General features: G+C 42.6%; 2 protein-coding genes across 3 annotated transcripts; both read right to left on the bottom strand.

Moving 5' to 3' along the window:
• Positions 1-259: 259 nt before the first annotated feature.
• LOC124677351 (non-specific lipid-transfer protein 3-like) lies at positions 260-847 on the bottom strand. The gene is made up of 2 exons (XM_047213342.1): positions 467-847; positions 260-379 (listed from the first exon to the last, which is right to left on the bottom strand). The coding sequence occupies exons 1-2, from the start codon at positions 807-809 to the stop codon at positions 363-365; spliced, it is 360 nt and encodes a 119-aa protein (XP_047069298.1). The 5' UTR covers positions 810-847; the 3' UTR covers positions 260-362.
• On the bottom strand, positions 287-6,000 carry LOC124677349 (non-specific lipid-transfer protein 3-like). 2 transcript variants are annotated; one of them, XM_047213340.1, is made up of 2 exons: positions 5,636-6,000; positions 287-379 (listed from the first exon to the last, which is right to left on the bottom strand). In XM_047213340.1, exons 1-2 carry the CDS (start codon positions 5,982-5,984, stop codon positions 363-365), a joined length of 366 nt encoding a protein of 121 aa, XP_047069296.1. In that variant the 5' UTR covers positions 5,985-6,000; the 3' UTR covers positions 287-362. The 2 variants fall into 2 exon arrangements, with proteins under 2 accessions (XP_047069296.1, XP_047069297.1); XM_047213341.1 differs by lacking the exon at positions 287-379 and adding an exon at positions 5,482-5,559.
• Between the last annotated feature and the right edge of the window lie 17,207 nt (positions 6,001-23,207).

Consider the following 23,207-nt stretch of genomic DNA (forward strand, 5'->3'; position numbering starts at 1 on the left):
CGAACTATAATACTAGTCACTGAAATGTGTCCAGATCAATGCGATTCAGCGGCAAATATTATGGATCGGGGAGAGTATCAATTTTGTTCATGTCCCGCTCGATTTGTTGAAAAAGTAAATTTCATTATTGTTCTGAGATTACTGGATCACATTTGAGCTGCAACTCTCGAGATAACAAGTACTCTACAACATACAGAGTGCACACACACATATTATTCTACAAGAGGCAGTAGTACACCTCTAAACCAGAGAGTCCCACATCATGGAACTCATTTTTATTGGTGTGTGATGAACAACACTCGGCTCAGCTGCATCCACACTTGACCTCACACGGCTCCAGTGGCATGAAGTGGCCTCAACGCTCACGGCAGAGTGTAAGCTGCAAATTGCAAAAGAGTGTTCAGACTGGCAGCAACAACACAACATAAGCTAGGTAGAACAATGTCAGGTAAACCCTTTTGCTCACCTCCGCACTTGTAGCCGACCGGGCGGTCGACTAGGTTGCAGCGCTTGGGGATGGTGATGGCGTCCTCCGGCTTGATGCCGGCGCTCTTGGCGGTGCGGGAGAGCATGACGGCGCAGAGGCACTTGGGGCTCTGCTTCCCGATGGTGTGCACCGCCGTGCAGCACCCGCTGGACGGCGCCGATTTGGGGTCCTGCCCCGCCGACGCGCACGGCGCCAGCTTCAGCGCCATCCTGTCCGCCGGCGTCGACCCGCACTCGCCGGCACCGTACGCGCCACGCGGTGCGGTGAGCGCCGCCGCGGCCACGACCACCAGAGCGAGCACCAGCAGACCCCTCATCGACATCGTCGCCTCGTCTCGTCGATCACTAAGATGTCAGTGTGGCTCAGTTACGTGCGTGCTACTCGTATGGTAAGCTAGCTGCTGCGTGCTTCATGGCCTCGGAGCTGGTGCTTATATAGTGGTAGCGTCGAGTGTGACTGTGGCGACCGACCCGAGCTCATGATGGCCGCGGGGCAACGGTGGAGCGAGCACTAGCGCACACCGGCGCGCGCTGTGTCGGCACCGGGCGCCTCGTCCAATGGCGTCGCGCCAAGCTCAGCCAGGCAGCGGCTAGTGGGTTGTTGTCCCTCACGCGAAGTTGCATACGTGCCCCTGGCCGGCAGCTTAATCTGCAGTTCAAGTGGGAGCTGGGACGCTTTGTTTTGGGAGCATGCCTGAATTGAAGCAGCTAAAGCACTGTCGAGTGGCTCTGATGATCAGGGTGCTTCAGTGGACGCGGCACTTCGACTTGTTATTGTCAAAATTAACGGGAAGCTGTGCCGGGAAGGACTTAAACAAGCGTTGTTCATCGCGCTGGTAAGTGGTACGGCCAGTGTCGGTGGTGGTGTCATCTTTTGATACAGAGTCTACGGCCCCATTATACGTAGAGCTAGCCCATTTTGCGAGCCCGCCTACGATGCACTTTCGTGTACAGTTGTACAGATTTACCCAACGACGAACAGTAGAGCTCCTATTCCAGAAAATGTTTGTTTGTGTCGTGCACAAAGGTTTTTTTTATGCTTCAACAACTTTGTTTGGTCGTTGTAGAGGATGAACATTATTCCGTGAAATAATGAACATTTTTCATTTGTTGTCTGATCAGTTTACATTGGAAAACGAACTTTTTTTGTGTGTTTCTGTAGAAAAATTATATAGAAAACCAAGAAGGAAACAATCTTGGGATTTTTTTTGAGAATACTAGTAGCTAAAAAATCAGAAATTGTGAAATAATTAATGTGTGAAGAAAAGTGAATACCACATTACAAAGTACAAATAAAAACAAAACATGAAAACAGAAAATGAGAAAAAAGTTAAGGCTATGAAGAATATACAGAACAATAGAGCAAAAAGAAAAAAAAAGAATTGAAAAGCAAAGAGCAACAAACAAGGAAGAAAGGAAAAAAAACAATGCAAGCCAGAATTAAGAACGCAATTGACATTTGAAGCCACGAGAAGTGAAAAGAGTACGGGGAGAGATTGTATTTCCCACGGTAAGACCGGAATCTTTAGGAAAAGATTGACCTTTGACTCGTGCGTTATCTGCTCACTAAGTATCACATTATGAGTCCGCGAGGATCATAGTGGAGTGCCTGTATGCTTGTCGAATATTGTAAGCGGAAACAATGTGGGATAATGACAAGAGAGAAAGGGACCGGGAAGATAAGAGGCTTCAGTTTCACTCCTTTAAGAGAAATGCTATTTTAAAATAAATATCTTTTGAATTGTTTGTCAGAATTACAAATAGTTTTCACCTTACGCTCCCTATGACGTTATTTTCAAAACTAGATCTAGTGCTATTAGGTTAAGAGTATTTATTTTGTACTTTCAAAAAGAATTATTGTTGTACTCCGGGTTACAATGTAAGTGTACTTGTATGGGTACATTGCCCCTATGTGTGTTCTTGATAATTAAGGACAATCCCTATGGAGTAATGTTTCATTGAGTTTATATGAAAGAATATTTCATAGGTAATTTGTGTAGTCCATGTGTTGGATTCAAGTGAGGATGTCATGAATATAATGACCTTGAGTATTGGCATCAAGATCATCGATTTGAAAACAAGAATGTGACATGATCAAAAAGAAAGATGATGTTCTTGTGTGAAATAAAATTTATCCATGATTTAGCTTATGTGTTAAGCAATGGATGGTCAAGATATTATGATAGAGCATGAAAAGATACAAGGCTAACCAAGACTAAGAGTGAAGATTGAATTTAAGTTGACCAACACATGAAGCATAAAGATTGTATCACTTTGGATAATGTGATCTTGTAGTAGGGCAAGCTTTGCCAATGATGCTTTGTGAACTAACCATCATATATGCGTGTTTGTGTTGACTATATGGGTTAGTTATCTCAAGAATATCATATGCCTGGAACTTGTCGTCCATTCGGTGAAAATGAACATGTGAAGACATGCCTTAATAAACCTATCCCATAGTCGTGTACGGGGAGCAAATATTATGTTCTTCACGAAGAAACAATGATCAAGTGAAGCATTCCAGCTTAAAGTGAACTTAAAGCATTGTCATCAAGATAAAGCGGCATGCGGACGACAAAGTTATGACCATGCTAGGTTTTCCTTTTACCGGTCTCAAGGTGGTTGTTGGGAGGCCGGGTTATAGGATAAATAGCCACACTATCAAGAGGAGCTTTTGGTTGGGTAAATCACATCTTCTTAGGGAGCTCAATTATTTTCATACTTTTCAATCATTGTTTTTGTTGATTATTGGTGTTTCTTTATGTGAGGTTCTTCAGCATGTTGTTAGCTTTTCAACAAGCCCAAGTTCATCGACAACAGAATTTGTATGCATCTTCTATTGCATTTTCAAGTTTGGACGTTTTTGTTAGGGTTCTATTTGTCATTCCTTTACAACAGAATTGGTTTCATCTCAATCAGAGTTCGGGACATTGTGAGTTTGAGGGGTTCTGGCGAAATCGGTGGTACCAGTTTCCCTGTCGGAACTATTTGGTGCCGCTGCATTGCTATGGTATGTGCCAAAAATCACATCAAAGAACCGTTTAGGCGAAACCGGAATAGTTTCAGCTCGATCCGGTGAGGAAACCGGTGTGCCGGTTTGAAACCGGCCCAATCTTGTGCACTGGGACCAATTCGACAATTTTTCCGGCATGCCGGTTTGTACACCGGTCCAGTTCGGGGGGAGGGTAAGCGTCACCGATTTTACCGTCAGTTTGGGTCTCAGGAATTTCTCATAACGGCTAGTTTTCTCATTTGGACTATTGATACGTGCATTTTGCATTATCATTATTGCTACATATATGATTAGTTTTTATTGTTGTTTGCCTTCATACATCAATTACTATGCATTTTTAGTCGATTTTCGGGACTTGCCTACAAAGTCCCTTTCATTGGTATCTCAGAAAACCTCCTTTTTCGTATTTTAATTGTTTCAGAACTTTCTGGATTGTAAAAAGAAAAGAGATGCTAACGTGTATGAAAACAAAGCGAAATGTTTGCGACTCATTTTTGGTAAAAAAAAGGAAATAAAGAGGAAACACGGAACCGTAAATAGAATTTGTGGAATGAAAGTATACATTTTGAATTCTAAATGGAATGATGTTTTTCGCGAAACAACACACTGAAATGGAGTTTCTGTCTCTGGAGCGGAAACTCCATTTTTTCCATGTTATTGTGGTTCTTGTGACCGTGTTTGGCCAATTCCGAAAGAACTCAATCTCCGCAAAGTAGGCCCATTCTGCAAAGGAGACCCAACTTAACCTATTCTGCTACCTAATCCCATAATCACATTGGTCTTCTCCCCTAACAGGACTACGGTGGCACGGTGTCGCTCACCATCTTCTTCCATACATGTGTCCATATCATAATATATGGTTTGTATATGTTTCTGACATTATGTGTTTGTCTATTGTTTTTATTATTTTTGTATCCGTCTTCTGCAAGATAATATGAAAAGAAATCCTGCATCGCTCAGTTTTGTCCATTTCCTCTCTGTTTTCATCCCTTTTCCACGGCTTGCAGCCTTGTTGGATTATCTAGAATGTGAGGAAGAAAAAATTCTTGTAAGTTGAAGATGAACCCACATAAAAATTTATTGTTATGTGCTCCAATATATGTTTTGGTTCGGTCTCTCGCTTAAATTATCACCACGGTGGTTAATTGCTCATGCTATTTTGGCTTATGAAGGAATCACAAACAATGGCGGGTTTTTGTTTTGTTTTGAGAATGAGGTCGAGCCTCCCCAGTATGGTCACTAGTTATGGTTTCTTCACGTTATCGTGTTTCCATATCTAGCTCGTAAACATGGCCAGAGATATAAAGTGTACGTTGAAGGTGGACACCACCAAGGTGGTCGTTTGTACTCTTGTTTTCCATTGATTTTCAGTTTGTGCAACATATATTGCCATCTTTTGCAACAATTGAACTCTTAGATGATCTTGCTGGTGCACATGAACCAATATGGTATGAGAACTAATATATATTTAGTTGAAGACCCGGTCACTATTAACAAAAGAAAATCAGCTTTACCTCCATCACACGTCTAAAGCCTAGTGGAGCAACAATATGGGGAAGTATTCAAATATATTTTCCGCCTACTCTGAATAGCTTAATCTCGGTTAAACTTGCTAGTATATACTACGTACACAATCAATACACATGGCCTGGTTTGGTTTGCTTACTAAGTTGTGGAGTATATATACTAACATATGTGACTCCCTCGACCTATAATACTTGTAGCTGAAATGTATCGAGATCAATGCGATTCGGCGGCAAATATTATGGATAGGAGGAAGTATCAATTTTGTTCATGTCCCGCTCGACTTGTTGAAAAAGTAAATTTCATTCTGAGATTCCTGGATCAAACATTTCAGGTGCAACTCTCGAGATAACAAGTATTCTACAACATACAGAGTACACACACATATTATTCTACAAGAGGTAGTAGTACACCTCCAAATCAGAGAGTCCCACATCATGGAACTCATTTTATTGGTGTGTGATGAACGATCCACACTTGACCTCACACAGCTCCTGTGGCATGAATTGGCCTCAAGGCTCACGGCAGAGTGTAAGCTGCAAATTGCAGAAGAGTAAGTTCAGACTGGCAGCAACAACACAACATTTGTCAGGTACTAATCCATTTGCTTACCTCCGCACTTGTAGCCGACCGGGCGGTCGACGAGGTTGCAGCGCTTGGGGATGGTGATGGCGTCCTCCGGCTTAATGCCGGCGCTCTTGGCGGTGCTGGAGAGCATGACGGCGCAGAGGCACTTGGGGCTCTGCTTCCCGATGGTGTGCACCGCCGTGCAGCACCCGCTGGACGGCGCCGAATTGGGGTCCTGCCCCGCCGACGCGCACGGCGCCAGCTTCAGCGCCATCCTGTCCGCCGGCGTCGACCCGCACTCGCCGGCACCGTACGCGCCACGCGGCGCCGCCAGACATGTAGCTGCCACGATCACCAGAGCGAGCACGAAGAGACTCTTCATCGTCGCCGCCATGATCACTAAGATTTCAGCGTCGCTATGTGCTCAGTCTGTCCTACTCGTGTTTCAGTGTACGCTTAGCTGCTGCCTGCTTCATGGCATGGGCGCTGCTGCTTATATAGTGGTAGCGTCGAGTGTGACAGTGGCGACCGACCCGAGCTCATGATGGCCGCGGGGCAGCGGTGGAGCGAGCACTAGGGCACACCGGCGCGCGCTGTGTCGGCACCGGGCGCCTCGTCCAATGGCGTCGCGCCAAGCTCGGCCAGGCAGCAGCTAGTGGGTTGTTGTCCCTCACGCGAAGTTGCATACGTGCCCCTGGCCGGACTCGCGGCGCCGGCCGGCAGCTTAATCTGCAGTTCAAGTGGGAGCTGGGACGCTTTGCTTTGGGAGCATGCCTGAATTGAAGCAGCTAAAGCACTGTCGAGTGGCTCTGATGATCAGGGTGTTTCAGTGGACGCGGCACTTCGACTTGTTATTGTCAAAATTAACGGGATGCTGGGCTGGGAAGGACTTAAACAAGCGTTCATCGCGCTGGTGCGGCCAGTGTCGGTGCCTCGGTGGTGGTGTCATCTTCTGATACAGAGTCTACGGCCCCATTATACGTAGACCTATCCCATTTTACGAGCCTGCCTACGATGCACTTTCGTGTACAGTCGTACAGATTTACACAACGACGAACAGTAGAGCTCCTATTCCAGAAAATGTTTGTTTACGTCGTGAACAAAGGTTTGGTCTTTTTTTTAGGAAATACTTTTGTACTGTGTGGATGTTTCTGTCACCGTCCATTGTACTTTGAGATTGGGATAAAAACGAGAGAGAGAAAAGAATCTTCCATCTAGTATGGTCGTTGTACACAGATGAACATTATTGGGTGAAATAGTGAACATTTTTCATTTGGTGTGTGATCGGTTTACATTGGAAAACGAACATTACTTTTTGTTTCTGTAGAAAAAATATACTCCCTCCGTCCCAAAATGTAAAACGTCTAAGGATTGGTCAAAAGTCAAACTTTACAAACTTTGATCAAATATTTAGGAAAAAATATTTACATCTACAATATCGAATAGACATATTAAGAAAAAATATATTTTATTGTGAATCTATTCATATTGTATTGTAAATGTATATATTTTTGTGTATAAACTTGGTTAAACTTTAAAAAAGTTGACTTTTGATCAATTCTTAGGCGCCTTACATTTTGGTACGGATGGAGTATAAACTAAGAAGGAAAAAATCTTGGGTAAAAAATTGAGAATACTAGTAGCTAGAAAAAAAGAATCAGAAATTGCGAAAGAATTAACGTGTGAAGAAAAGTGAATACCACATTACAAAGTACAAATAAAAACAAAACATGAAAATAGAAAATAGAAAATGAGAAAAAAGTTAAGGCTATAAAGAAGATACAAGACAATATAACAAAAAGAGAAAAAAGTTGAAAAGCAAAGAGCAACATACAAGGAAGAAAGGGGAAAATGCAAGCCAGAATTAATGCTACCCCCGCGACCCTCCTTGTCAACCTTTGTACTTCTCGGCGGTGCAGTCTGTCGACCTGCAAGTGCACTCCAACTTGTCACACTCTGGCTCGTCGGGCTCCTCAAGGCGGGAGTGTCGTGGTGTGGATAACGAGTACGCCATGGAGGGGTACCTCACGGCGTGTAGAGATAGAGAGAGAGGTGGGCGTAAGGCAGGGAGCTTCCGGGATGACGAGACAAAAGTTACCCAACTTCGAATCTTGCAACGGTGACGAAACCCTATGTGTTGCTATGATTCACTATAAGGGCAGCAAGTGTGTGATTATAAAGAGAGGATTGGTTCTACCTCAAGGGCTCCTGGGATCCGATTTATAAAGGCACCATGATCTATGGTTATAAGGAGTAGCCCAGGTTGAACTCTACTAGCACTTACCTAACTAGTATAACTTGTCGTACACGTAAGAATTCGGCTAACCTATGTCGGTACGGAGCCGACCTGTTATGGCGGTGACGAATCCGGCTAGAGCTTCTGATACTGGACTCCCCATCTTGGACAAACCTGGTTGGGCCATAGGCCCATCCACCACTGTGGGCCACCCGGGCATACCGGAATTAGCCTACGTTGTTGGCATACCCATGAAGTATATCCACAACAGTAGCTCCTAGAGTTCTTCGAGATTCCAGCGTTCTTCCGACTAGCTCAGGTCACACCGTTTCTCCATCTTGTATCTTCAGGGCAGATCATACTTGAACCTTGGAGAACTCAAGATTTTATAATAATTTTCGCCTAATAGTTTGGTTGAAATCTTATCTTCTTCTTCTTCAAAGTGGTATCCAATAACTAGATCCTTGAAATATTCCTTCCAACGCTCATTTCGCGGAAATCTCGCATTTTCGAATAGGAATTACTGTGGACTTATGTAGAATCTAGGGCGAAATGTCCGCCCCGCATAATTTGGCATCCGATTTAACCAGTTCCAACGGTAATAAATCTTTGCAGCCGATTTTACTATTAGGGTTTTGGACACATTTCGTCAATCCAACGGTCGCGATGGTTGTGTTCCGACCATATGATGCAGAACATGAATCTCTACCTCATCATATAAATACCGCGTCGAGGGAGATTACCCTCATTCTCCCCATTCGTCTGTCATTATCTGCCTCTTAAGCTAGTGCTGCTTCCGAGTTCACCGCACCACCGCGCCAAAACTTCGTCGTCGTCGAGCCGCGCCGTGCTCATCGTGAGTTCTTAACTACACTTCGAGCCACCACACAGAAACCTCATCGCTAGCATCATGCTCCACCGCATCCGCCATTCCGGTAAGTCCTTCTTCCTCGCAGCTAGTTGAGTGGAGCCACTAGTGATGACTAGGTCATCTAGGGTTATTTGTAGTTTCAGTTCAGACATACCTGCATAGTTTTCGACTAGCATTTCATACTTGTTCATGAACATGCAGAAATGTCCTCTCCTTCTCCTTCATCCCTATCCAATCCCCTAGATATTCCTCCCACCTCCACCGCACCTCCACCTCTAGCCACATTTACTTTGGATCCAAATATCGGCCAAGGTTCTAGCCAAGCTTTAGAGAGAGTAGAACATATGCTTGATCCAACAGAGCAAGCACGCTGGTTCCAAGAAGATAAAACAAAAGTGGAGGAGGCCACACAAAAATCCGAAGGCCAGAATCATGAGGTGGGGAGGGGCGATTTAAAGGGCAATGGTGGCCCTGCAGCGTTACAGAAATGGAGCTGCAAAACTTGGAGGCGGAGGGTTTTCTGAAACATGGCACATGGCGGGTGGTTCCGACTGGTTTATTGCCCGCTCCAAATGAAGGCGAGCTAGTTCTAGCAAAGGTGTTGGTAGAGCGAGGATTTTCGCTTCCACCCAACGATTTCTTTGTTGAACTTCTAACGAAGTACCACCTCTAGCCTCGCAATATTCCGGCAAACAACATCCTTACCATCTCCAATTATGTGGCGCTCTACGAAGGTCATCTCTGGCTAGAGCCACATCTCACTCTGTTCCAGTACTACTACTCCGTCAAAAAAGGAGTCTGTGCCCAAGACCAACACACTTTCCAACTGTAGCAGTGTAACCTTCAAGATCTGACCTAACCGGATATATCCTCGGCTAGATCATCACGAATCTGCGAGGTACTTGTTTGGCGGATTCTTCTACCCGAAGGACGCCAAGACTCCAGGTAGGAATCACAGACTTCCACCATTCAAGGACGGAGCACCGGAAGAGCATGCCTTCTGGAACATTCAACCTACCATAGCAAATGATCCAAACCTTGAGCGGATAGCTAGGCGAATCTCAAAGCTTGCGGAGTCTAGCTTGACCAGCAAGGACATGACATTGTCTTGGTTTTCAAAGGGGGTCCAATCTCTTAAACACAACTGTAGGTTGATGTACTTCTACAATGGCTGTGAAGATGCTATACATGCCATGAAGGATAACTTGTCGTCTGATATCCTGAACAAGCGGCTCCGGGTAATGATCAAGGTCCCCCAAGACATCCACTCATATGTGCAACTTCGACATCTACACGGAAGGAGCCGATCCTCCGGTAAGAAAACTTTCGGCTTGATCAACATCCTTGTATACTTTTTATTTTTTTTACTGATAGCTTTTTGCCTTTTCAGATTGACTCTTTCGACGAATCCTGTAATATCCCAGAACATAGGACAAACGCAGGGTAGATTTAGAAAAGGGTTGTTCATTTCATCGCAAAACGGGAGAAATTTTCGCGCTAAATTGCATAAAACCTAAGAGGGGTCGAGGTTTCTCTCTCGTTGCTATTAGTGTTAGAGTGATGAGAGTGCTATAAATTTCGACATGATATCTTTTGAAACTAGGGTTTTGGAGAGGGATTTGAATTGGTATTTGAATTTGGTTTCAAACAAATATGAATTAAAGTAAACAACTATTCAAATGAATTCATAATTCATAACTCAAGTAAATATAACATTGATACAACACATCTCATAAATAAATTCTAAGTATTACAAAAAGCTCATAAGTGAAACTTGAGCTTTATTGATTTCACACACATATTACATTGTCTATACATAATTACTTTTATATTACAATTGAATTGGAGCAAATACAAAACAGAGGTAAGTAATAAAAAATAAGATTACACCAACTATTATTTTCCTACACTAAATCTTCAAAGATCTTCACTTGATCTTCTCCAAATCTTGATCAACATGAAACCTGCAATATTGGAAGAAAAAGGAACCAATTTGTCCAGTAACAAGTGTCAAAGACAATTGGACAGTAAAAATAAGAGGAAATGACCAGATAAGCATTGGTTGGGGGATCAAGTCCCAAAAAAGTCAAAGCTAGCCAACCATGCGAAACCAGGGCAAGACACCACATCACACAGCCATAGTGGTGCTGTCGACCAGGGAGGTCGTCACAAAGGGCTATAAGTAGCACAATAAATTGGAGATATGGATGAACTCCACAGGATAGCAAGAACACTAGCAAGAACACACCAGCAACCATATTCATCCAGTTCATCCAGTGAACCCAAACCAAACAAAACCAAACAGTAGATCATGGTGACCTAGAGCAAGATCATCCAGGAGCTAGGAGGTGAAGGGCAGTTGATCAAGTCAACCAACCAAAAGCACTTCATCAACAAAAATAAATCATCTAGGAGATGGAGCAAGGTATAACTCGTAACTGGATTGGATCCAAGGATCAGATCCATCATAAGCATGCTCATATACACTTGGTGTGGAGCAAATGCTCCATAGGGTTAATCATCACTTGGTATCGACCAAGTGATGCTAGTAAAGATGAGGCCAGGCCAGTGTTAGTGAATCTAGTATTGGACATGCACAAGCAACTTGAGTACCCAGCTATCCAGACTAGCTAGACAAACCAGACATAGCGGCCAACTAGTTTACCTAACACCATTTGGTGTAAAACCATCAGTAAGACCCAGCTATCCACATGGCATTCATATAAATGATTCCCAACTGTGGATGTTATTATTTTCATAAACCAACCAGTTAGCCAATTTATTTGCATCCAAGAGCAGTAGCAAGCTACTGAGGTCACATCACAAGTCCAACAAGCAAACAAGCCACACGGGCAAGCTTGTCTTCATTACCAAAGAGGCTCAGCCAAGTAATTAAATTCCAATTCATCATGTAATTCATATAAGCATCTTTTAAATCAAATGAATCATCACCAACACATGGTTCATCAAGTAAATCTAACAGTAAACTATAACAAGGCAACAATATGACATGCACAGGTTAATTTACTGAAGCCAATGCTTTAGTAAAGCACACCAGGATATCAAACAGGGTTTACCAAGTAATTACTGCAAGTAAGAGTAGCCTAAACCATTCACAGGGCATACACAAGTGTCACTGGTATAGCACTAGTGGCACCAAAAGGCACAAGCGGGCAGATGATCACACCAGTAGGAACCAAAGGAGCAGTAGGAGCATTACAACCTAGCAAGCATACACATAAATAATAGCATGCCAACACAAGTATATGGTGTGCATAGGAACACCAGATGCACTGCAAGGAGTAGGAGCAAAAGAAGCACATAGTAAGCATCAACATGGACATGACAAGCTATACAGAGCAAAGAACAGTAGAAATGGAGCAGCACCAGTAGTGGCACAACATGGCCAGTGGACAACAATGGCAACCTCTGGCCAGAGCAAGCCAGGCAGAAAGGAATGGATGCAGTGGCATCAGGAGGAGCACTCATGTATGATCTAATGATCATCAGGAAGCAAAGGGGAAGAAGAAAAGCATAGCAAACCAATGGAGAGTACAGAGAGGTGAGCAAAGAGAAGAATATGAGCTTACCATGTGCCTGATAACCCACAAGTATAGGGGATCGCAACAGTCTTCGCGGGAAGTAAAACCTAATTTATTGATTCGACACAAGGGGAGACAAAGAATACTTGTAAGCCTTAACAACGGAGTTGTCAATTCAGCTGCACTGGAAACGAGACTTGCTCGCAAGAGTTTATCGAGTAGTAACGGTTTTATAGCGATAGCAGTGGTGAAATAACAGTACTACGCTTTAACAAAGACAACGAGTAGTGATTATAGTAAACAACAGGATTAAAATACCGTAGGCACATGGATGGATGAACGGGCGTTGCATGGATGAGAGAAACTCATGTAACAATCAAGGTAGGGCATTTGCGAGATAATAATAAAACGGTATCCAAGTACTAATCAATCAATAGGCATGTGTTCCATATTTAGTCGTACGTGCTCGCAATGAGAAACTTGCACAACATCTTTTGTCCTACCAGCCGGTGGCAGCCGGGCCTCTAGGGAATCTACTCGGAAATTAAGGTACTCCTTTTAATAGAGCACCGGAGCAAAGCATTAACACTCCGTGAACACATGTGATCCTCATATCACCGCCTTCCCCTTCGGTTGTCCCAATTTCTGTCACTTTGGGGCCTCGGGTTCCGGACAACAATACGTGTATACAACTTGCAGGTAAGATCATAAAGCAATGAATATCATCATGAATTGATAACATGTTCAGATCTGAGATCATGGCACTCGGGCCCTAGTGACAAGCATTAAGCATAACAAGTTGCAACAATATCATAAAAGTACCAATTACGGACACTAGGCACTATGCCCTAACAATCTTATGCTATTACATGACCAATCTCATCCAATCCCTACCATCCCCTTCATCCTACAGCGGGGGAATTACTCACACATGGATGGGGGAAACATGGCTGGTCGATGGAGAGGCGTCGGTGGTGATGATGGCGATGATCTCCTCCAATTCCCCGTCCCGGCGGAGTGCCAGAACGGAGTTTCTGGTCCCGAGACGGAGTTTCGCGACGGTGGCGGCGTACTGGATGTCTTCTCGTGATTTCTTCTTACCCCCCATGCGTTTTTAGGTCGAAGGCGTTAAGTAGTCCAGAGGAGGGCGTCGGAGGCCGGCCGAGGGGGCCACACAGTAGGGCGGCGCGCCCCCCTCCTGGGCCGCGCCGGCCTAGTGTGTGGGGGCCTCGGGCCTCCACCCGGCTTGCCCTTCCGGCTCCATCAATCTTCTCGGAAAAATAAGACCTTTGGCATAAATTCCGAGGATTTTCCCGAAAGTTGGATTTACGCACAAAAACGAGACACCGGAGCAGTTCTACGAAAACAACGTTAGTCCGTGTTAGTTGTATCCAAAATACACAAATTAGAGGCAAAACAATAGCAAAAGTGTTCGGGAAAGTAGATACGTTTTGGACGTATCAACTCCCCCCAAGCTTAGCTTATTGCTTGTCCTCAAGCAATTCGAGCTTAACAACTGAGTGCGATAAAAGAACTTTCACGAACACATTTGTTCATATGATGTAAATATTCTCATGACATGGCAAGTGCTTAAGCAATTCATAATAAGATACATGCAAATAAAATCATCTAATAGCTATGTCAATCATGGAAAAGGTACCAACAAATTAATAATGAGCATCATGAATCATGTCTAGCAGCAGGATTGCAATGTTCATAGAAGGATATGATAAAGTGGTATCTCGCTTGCTCGTATTTGTACAGCAAAGCATAAATGCTCGGGCACCTTTGAAGTTCATGGAAAGACTGGAAGTAGAGGTTATCAAAGATAAAAGCATCAAAGTTATACCATAGTTAATCACATTTTGGGACAAGCATATTATACTAAGAATGATAGTTGTGCTCCTAAGAAAGTGCTCAAAGGAAGGATGGAGACTCAATGTAAAAGTAAAAGATTGACCCTTCGCAGAGGGAAGCAGGGATTAACATGTGCTAGAGCTTTTCATTTGTATTTTGAGAGGTGTTTGTTGTTGTCAACGAATGATAGTGGGTACTCTAACTACCTCGTCAACCAGACTTTCAAGAGCGGCTCCCATGAAGGACGTTATCTCTACCAGCAAGGTAAATCATCCCTCTTCTCTTTTGTTTACACACGTACTTTAGTTTTATTATGGATGACACTCCCCCCAACCTTTGCTTACACAAGCCATGGCTAACCGAATCCTCGGGTGCCTTCCAACAATCTCATACCATGGAGGAGTGTCTATTTGCATGATAAATCAGGGCAAAACATGTGAAGAGAATTATTAGTGAAAGTTGATTAATTGGGGCTGGCAACCCCGTTGCCAACTCTTTTTGCAAAATTATTGGATAAGCGGATGTGCCACTAGTCTATTATGAAAGTCTGTCAGGAGTAAATGACAAGATTGAAAGATAAACACCACATATTTCCTCATGAGCTATAAAACATCAACACAAATTAGAAGTATTTTGAAGGTTTAAAGGTAGCACATGAGAATTTACTTGGAATGGTTTGAAATGCCATGCATAGGTATTTATGGTGGACACTCTGGAATAACTTGGTTTTCAGGTGTTTGGAAGTACGAGCAGCGTTCCCGCTCAGTACAAGTGAAGGCTAGCAATAGACTGGGAAGCGACAATCAAGAGAGCAGTAACTATCATAATCATGCTTGCGACAAAATAAATTAACGGAGGCATAAAAGTGATACAAGAACTCTGCGGTAAAGTTAATCATCGAGGCTTAATTGACTTTTTGTTTAGTCATATGCATGCATGAGCATGTGCCAAGTTGATTCAAGAGAATTATTCAGAGGAGGATACCACAATGTCATACCTATCTATGAATAAAGCAATGCAAGCAAATATTTATGATATGCTACTCATATTAATAAATTGGAGCTAATCATGAGAGATCAGGAACTACTAGACTTTCTTAAATGACATATACCTCATATGAACCAACTAAGCATGCTCACATGGATCAGTATATGTACAAAAATGAAAACAAATAGAGTTCATACCAGCCTCTCACCACAGTCGAATTGTCGTAGATCGTCATTATTGCCTTTTCACTTGTGTAGCTTGAATAATATGGAATGAAAACCAAGCTCCCGCCACCGAAGACCACTGAACTCCATAGTGAACTTTACAAAACCAAAGAAGAACAGCAAATATTTTTGGTGTTTTCGAATTTGGAAACAAAAACAAAAGGAAACAAGCAAACAAAGCAAAATCTTTTTGGGTTTTCTTATAGCAAACCAACGATAGCAAATAAAGCAAAAAAAAAAAGCAAGAAACCAAAATAAACAAATGGTAAAGAGAAAAAACAGAAATATTTTTGGTCTTTTTGTGTTTTAGGAAAGAAACAAAGCAAAAACAAGAAAATGAAAACTAACAGAGTCACATAAACACAAAGCAGCAGAAATTCGTCAAACTTGACAGCAGTACAGTAATCGATTTTTAATAAATTCTTCCGCTGCTCAGCTCGAAAAGTGTTCAACTAATTAAAGTTAGATAATAGCCTGGGGAACATGCACAAAAATTGGCTTCGCAAAATAACGTTCTGGCTGTTTTTGAGAATTTTTTTTGTATCAGTCCAGAATCTGTTTTCAATCAGCACTTCCCCAAATATCATCTCCCTCTTGTTAGAAAACCACTTTAAGAAGCTAAACAAGTATATACAAGTAGCAACTATAATATGCAAAGAATGAGTGATGCCGGTATACCTCCCCCCAAGCTTAGGCTTTTGGCCTAAGTGGAGATCAACCCCAGCGAGGGTCAGGGTTCCACGCCGGTGGGTCATACATGGCGTAGTAATAATAAGGTCCCGGTGCAGAAGAAAAGGGCGAAGGCTCCTCATGCCCAACATGTTGATGTGAAGAACTAGCTGCATCGGATGACGAGTCGAGCGTTCCTCGGCCTCCTCCGTGCCGTGTCTTGCATGATGGCCATCTCCCTCTATGTATGCATTCAGTTCACCTTCCGTGACTGACCAATCCTTCCTGGAATCAAGGTTAAATAGAACAGGTGCAGGCAATCCTACTAGTTTTTCAGTTTTCTTTGTTGTTCTCCAAGTTTTCTTGTAAAATGTTATCTTGTAAGACAGGTTACTCAAGTTAGACAAATCAGAAACAAATTCATGCTTAATCATGGAGACTATGTCAAGTTTCTCTATGGAGAGCTGAATATCAAGATGGTGAGGTTCTACACCATGCATAGCTAATAAACGAGAGGCGATGAGACCTCCACAAATTACTCCCTTCTCACGGTTAGTAGCAAGTCTATAGGCTATCAAAGCACCCAAGTTGTAAGTCCTATCACCTTGTAATGCAGCAGCTAGAAAAGCTAAATCCTGGATAGATAACTTACTTGCATTCTTTCTAGCAAGAACACACTTGGTGATGAAATAAGCAAAGTAACGAATAGCTGGGAGTTGAATACTACTGATTTTACCACCATCCTCTAAGAAGCTTCTTCCATGACAAATCATCTTGTAGAGGTTCAAGAGCTCCTGCGGCAGTCCCCTTATCTTCTCGCATGATCCCCATCGTGGCACTCTAATTGCTGCACAAAAGTCATCGAATGGCAAGTTGACAGTTTTATTATAAATTTTGTATCGAACCATGGGGTTAGTCTGGGACCAATTGAATTCAAAATCTTGCACTACAGACATGGTCAGTTTTGCATATTGGTATGGTTCACCAACAACAAAATTTCCCAAACCTGCCTTGGAAATCAGATTTTGAACATCTTGCAAGATTCCTGCACTTCTCATAAAATCAACGCATGGGTAGTAAGAGGGATATACTCCTTCTTCGCGGTGAACTCTCATAACCTATTGCACCTCCAATTCTTGTTGGTTGAGTTGGTGCTTATTCCACTCCATTTTCTGAAATTTTTCAACAATCATTATAAAATTTGATTTGGTGACACATAATTGAGGAAAACTACTATAGGAACTTGCTAGAGTACTAATCATGCATTAAAACTAGTTTTTACCACTTAGAACAAGCATGCAAGCTCACTAAACATGTTACCTACAACAGCAAAATATTCAAGATATACTCAACCAAACAAAATTCTACTTGGATAATCGGAGGAGTCACATACCGGAGAGCAAATGTGCCAAATTTCAGACAGAAATCTGGGATGAGCAAAGAGATCGAGAAATCTTGATCTCTTGAGCAGAAACGTGAGTGAGAGAAGGCTGGTGCGAGTTTTTTCGGGAGAGAGAAGAGAATGGGAGAAAGAGATGAAGTGGTGGGGCAAGGAGGGGCCCACACACCAGGGTGGCGCGCCCCCCTTCCAGGCCGCGCCGGCCTGTGGGGTGCCACCCTGGGGTGCCCCACTGGTCATTCCCAGGTGTCCCCAGGTGCCTCTTCGAAAAATAAGACCAATGGTATAATTTTTATGAATTTTTGAAAACTTTGAAAAATGCACATTTCTGGGTGTCAAAATTATTATTACTGGGCAGGAAAAGATTTTTGAAATCTCTAATCAACTAAAGAACTTTGCAAAACAAAAGTGCTACAGCAAGTAAAACAAGTGGAGGAAGAAAAAGATTTTTTTTTAGTTCCTCTATGCATATAAAATGAATTTGTTAACAAGGTTGATCAAGTCTTGCCACTAAATAAATTTTACATAGCATAAAAAGAAATAAACCTCAAATCAATCATGTTACCTTGAATTGTATTGATATGGATCCAATCATAAGAGTTTGATATTCTTCTTTAGGCTCATATATTGGACAATCAATAGTTCCCACTTTGATAGTTCTCACATTAGAAATTGTATTAACTCCACAAGCTTTCTCAATCCTCTTGGGAAAATAAACGGTATGCTCCTTGTCATCGACATTGAAAGTAACTTTTCCTTTATTGCAATCAATAACAGCCCCTGCGGTGTTAAGAAAAGGTCTCCCAAGAATAATAGACATATTATCATCTTCATGCATTTCCAACACAACAAAATCAGTTAATATCAAGCAGCTTATTAGTAACTTGAACAGGAACATCCTCACATATACCAACGGGAATAGCAGTAGATTTATCAGCCATTTGCAAAGATATATCAGTAGGTATCAACTTATCTAAATAAAGTCTCTTATAAAGAGAGAAAGGCATAACACTAACACCGCTCCCAAATCACATAGAGCAGTTCTAACATAATTATTCTTGATAGAACAGGGAATAGTCGGTATACCTGGGTCGCCAAGCTTCTTTGGAACTTTGCCATTGAAAGAGTAATTAGCAAGCATAGTGGAAATCTCCTCATTAGGAATTTTCTTTTTGTTAGAGACAATATCTTTCATATACTTTGAATAAGGAGGCAATTTAATAGCATCAATCGAAGGTATTTTGCAGGAATAAAGGTTTCATCCAATCACAAAATTTATTATAGTGTTCTTCTTCCTTTGATTTTAGTTTCTTAGCAGGAAAAGGCATTTGCTTTTGAACCCAAGGTTCTCTTTCATTACCATGTTTCTTAGCAATAAAATCTTCTTTAGTATACTTTTTATTTTTAGCATGCTTTTCGTGTTCTTCTTCAACCTCTTCTTTATCGAAGCATCATTCTTATCATTATCTTTATCATGTTCATTACCACTTTCGGCTTCGGGATCGAAATAGAAATACTATTAGGATCATTAACAGGCTCAGAGGATTCTACAACAGTTTTATGTTTCTTTTTCTTTTTCTTAGATGGAGCACTAGTTTCAGTTCGTTGAGAATCTTGTTCAACTCTTTTGGGATGCCCTTCAGGATATAAAGGATCCTGGGTAGAAACACCGCCTCTAGTTGTTACTTCATAAGCATGTTTTTCTTTAGAATTATCTTTTAACAAGTCATTTTGCACTTTAGTGAGTTGATCAATTTGAGTTTGAACCATATGAAAATGTTTAACAAGCATCTTAACATCATTGGAGGTTCTCTCCACAATACCATGCAATTCACCAATAGCTCGAGAATTTTCCATTAAATGATTCTCTACTCTCATATTGAAATTATTTTGCTTAACAATATAATTATCAAACTCATCTAAGCATTGAGCAGGAGGTTTTGAATACGGAATATCTTTCCTAGTAAAGCGTTCAAGGGAGTGTACCTCAATCATGGATGAAGGGGGAGTGATCTTACATAAATCTTCTATGGGAGGTAAATTCTTCACATCTTCGGATTTAATACCCTTCTCTTTAAGAGATTTCTTGGCTTCCCTCATATCTTCATCATTTAATTTAATCATACCCCTGTTCTTTAATATTGGTGTCGGGGTTGGTTCAGGTGTAGCCCAATCATCATGATTCCGGCCTATTCTAGCCAATAGTTCTTCAGGCGTCGTCCGGAGTTCTTTTCCGAAAACACAACCAAGCACAACTATCCAGGTATGCCCTAGACTCAATGGTTAGTCCACTATAAAATATGTCAAGTAAATCATGCTTTTCCAAATCATGTTCAGGCCGAGCTCTAATAAGAGAGCAAAATCTAGCCCAAGCCTCGGTGCAATTTCTCTCCATCTTCCCGATCAAAGTTATAAATTCTCTCGCAAAGCAATATGTTGAGCACTAGCGAGAAAGTATTTCCGGAAGAAAACATCAAGCAATTCTTTTGGACTATTAATAGAATCAGGTGGCAAACTATTATACCAAGTTTTAGCATCATCCTTTAATGAGAAAGGGAAAAATTTAGCAACGAAATAAGTACGCTTCTTAACATCATCAGAAAACAAGCTACTCGGAAGTAGATAGCTCAATCATGTGTTCTACAGACACTTTCTTTTTCAGTACCACAAAAAGGTGTTTTCTCAACAATAGATATATGAGATAAATCAAGAGAAAAATCATAATCCTTATCCTTAATGTTTATAGGAGATGTGGAAAATTTAGGATCGGGAGACAGTTTATATCTAACAGTATGTTGTGCAAGCAACTTTTTAATTTTTCTTGCATCAGTAGTAGCATTGCATTTATCAATAAAATCATCATCAAGTTCTACATAATCTTCATCAAGATCATCACTACAGTATTCAACAGACTCAGGTGAATTAACATGTGTAGCAGCATTTTCATTAGGAGTTTCAGTACTTTCAATTTGTCTAGACCTAGCAATCATAGCATCTAGAAAAGATCCTAACGAACCATCATTATCAAGCACAGCAGAAGCATCATCAAAATTATGAGAGGAATTTTCAGATCTAGCAGAAGTACCAGCATGTGAAGCTTGTGGTGGTGAAACAAGTTTACTTATCACGGATGGTGAATCAAGAGCAGCGAGAGGTACTCGCAGTTGTACCTTTTCTTGTAGTGGATGGTAATATGGCGACTTTAGTATCGCGAGATTTACCCATGATGGAGAATTTGCAGTGAACAATAACAATCCAAGTGAACTTGCAAATAAAGCTATGCTCCCCGGCAACGGCGCCAGAAAATAGTCTTGATAACCCACAAGTATAGGGGATCGCAACAATCTTTGCGGGAAGTAAAACCCAATTTATTGATTCGACACAAGGGGAGACAAAGAATACTTGTAAGCCTTAACAACGGAGTTGTCAATTCAGCTGCACCTGGAAACAGACTTGCTCGCAAGAGTTTATTAGTAGTAACAGCTTTATAGCGAGTAGCGATGGTGAAAAACAGCGACGAGTTTAACAAAGACAGCAGTAGTGATTATAGTAAACAACAGGATTAAAATACTGTAGGCACAGGGATGGATGAACGGGCGTTGCATGGATGAGAGAAACTCATGTAACAATCAAGGTAGGGCATTTGCAGATAATAATAAAACGGTATCCAAGTACTAATCAATCAATAGGCATGTGTTCCATATTTAGTCGTACGTGCTCGCAATGAGAAACTTGCACAACATCTTTTGTCCTACCAGCCGGTGGCAGCCGGGCCTCTAGGGAATCTACTGGAAATTAAGGTACTCCTTTTAATAGAGCACCGGAGCAAAGCATTAACACTCCGTGAACACATGTGATCCTCATATCACCGCCTTCCCCTTCGGTTGTCCCAATTTCTGTCACTTTGGGGCCTCGAGTTCCGGACAACAATACGTGTATACAACTTGCAGGTAAGATCATAAAGCAATGAATATCATCATGAATTGATAACATGTTCATATCTGAGATCATGACACTCGGGCCCTAGTGACAAGCATTAAGCATAACAAGTTGCAACAATATCATAAAAGTACCAATTACGGACACTAGGCACTATGCCCTAACAATCTTATGCTATTACATGACCATTCTCATCCAATCCCTACCATCCCCTTCAGCCTACAGCGGGGGAATTACTCACACATGGATGGGGGAAACATGGCTGGTCGATGGAGAGGCGTCGGTGGTGATGATGACGATGATCTCCTCCAATTCCCCGTCCCGGCGGAGTGCCAGAACGGAGTTTCTGGTCCCGAGACGGAGTTTCGCGACGGTGGCGGCGTACTGGATGTCTTCTCGTGATTTCTTCTTACCCCCCGTGCGTTTTTAGGTCGAAGGAATTAAGTAGTCCAGAGGAGGGCGTTGGAGGCCGGCCGAGGGGGCCACACAGTAGGGCGGCGCGCCCCCCTCCTGGGCCGCGCCGGCCTAGTGTGTGGGGGCCTCGGGCCTCCACCTGGCTTGCCCTTCTGGCTCCATCAATCTTCTGGAAAAATAAGACCTTTGGCATAAATTCCGAGGATTTTCCCGAAAGTTGGATTTCTGCACAAAAACGAGACACCAGAGCAGTTCTGCTGAAAACAGCGTTAGTCCGTGTTAGTTGTATCCAAAATACACAAATTAGAGGCAAAACAATAGCAAAAGTGTTTGGGAAAGTAGATACGTTTTGGACGTATCAGTGCCCAGGAGCAGAAGCCACGGCATGGCGAGGTAGTGCTCGCGCGGCCGCAGCTGCTGCAAGCCCAGGGAAGTCGTCGGCGTTACGCCGACAAGTTCATCCTCAGCACCAGCACTAGCACCCTGGAGACGACGGCACAGGTGGCGCCACAGCACCACCCACGCGAAGTCCATCTCCAGGCACCCTAGAACGTCAATGGCGACGGCCTCATCACGCCGGAGGCCACAGATCGATGAAGAATTGATGGTGGCGACCCAAGCTCTAGATCCAGTATGGAGGCGATCTAGAGAGAGAGGTGGCGAGCGACGAATCGACGCGGATGGAAGGAAAGAGCATCACGAGAGGAGTCGTTTGAGACCAGTGGCGAGGTCAGGCGAGGCCGGAGCAGGCTGGAGCATGGCGGCGACCACGGCGGCGACAAAAATCACCAGAGAGTCGCAGGAGTGCTAGGGTTAGGGTTAGGACGCGTGAGAGAGAGAGAGAGTGGACCGACTCGGTCAGACTCGGGCCGAATCGGTCTGGTTCAACCCTGGTGGGCTGACCAATGGGCTCAAGGGGCATTTTAGTCTTTTCATCTAGGATTTAAACCATTTCAAATTGAAATTTAACCCTTCCACTTTAAAAAATGGCAACTAAATCCAGGATAACTCCAAAAATTCAAGTAAAATAAGAATAATTCATAAAAATTATTCCTTAACCAAAATAAAATATGAAATGAAATAAACAATGCAAATCTAAATTTTGGAGTTTTGAAATGAATTCAAAATCGGAATTTAATATTGTTATCACCAGAATTTGACCGGATCAGAGGTGGGCCGCGATTGAAGATGGGCTTGAAGAATATACATAGAAGAAATACATGAATCGGCCTTGTGTACCAAGCTTGGGCTAGATTGCCCGTGTATCTGTACCATAGTAGGATACGTGTCGGTTAGAAGTTAGAGTTTAACCCGTGCACGGTTAGGTGCACGCCTGAATTAGAAAGTCCCCCGGACTATAAATATGTATCTAGGGTTTATGAAATAAACAACAACCAACGTTCACCACAAACCAATCTCGGCGCATCGCCAACTCCCCGTCTCGAGGGTTTCTTCCGGGTAAGCACCATGCTGCCTAGA

This window comes from Lolium rigidum, chromosome 7, assembly GCF_022539505.1.
Source record: "Lolium rigidum isolate FL_2022 chromosome 7, APGP_CSIRO_Lrig_0.1, whole genome shotgun sequence".
NCBI classification, from domain to species: Eukaryota; Viridiplantae; Streptophyta; class Magnoliopsida; order Poales; family Poaceae; genus Lolium; species Lolium rigidum.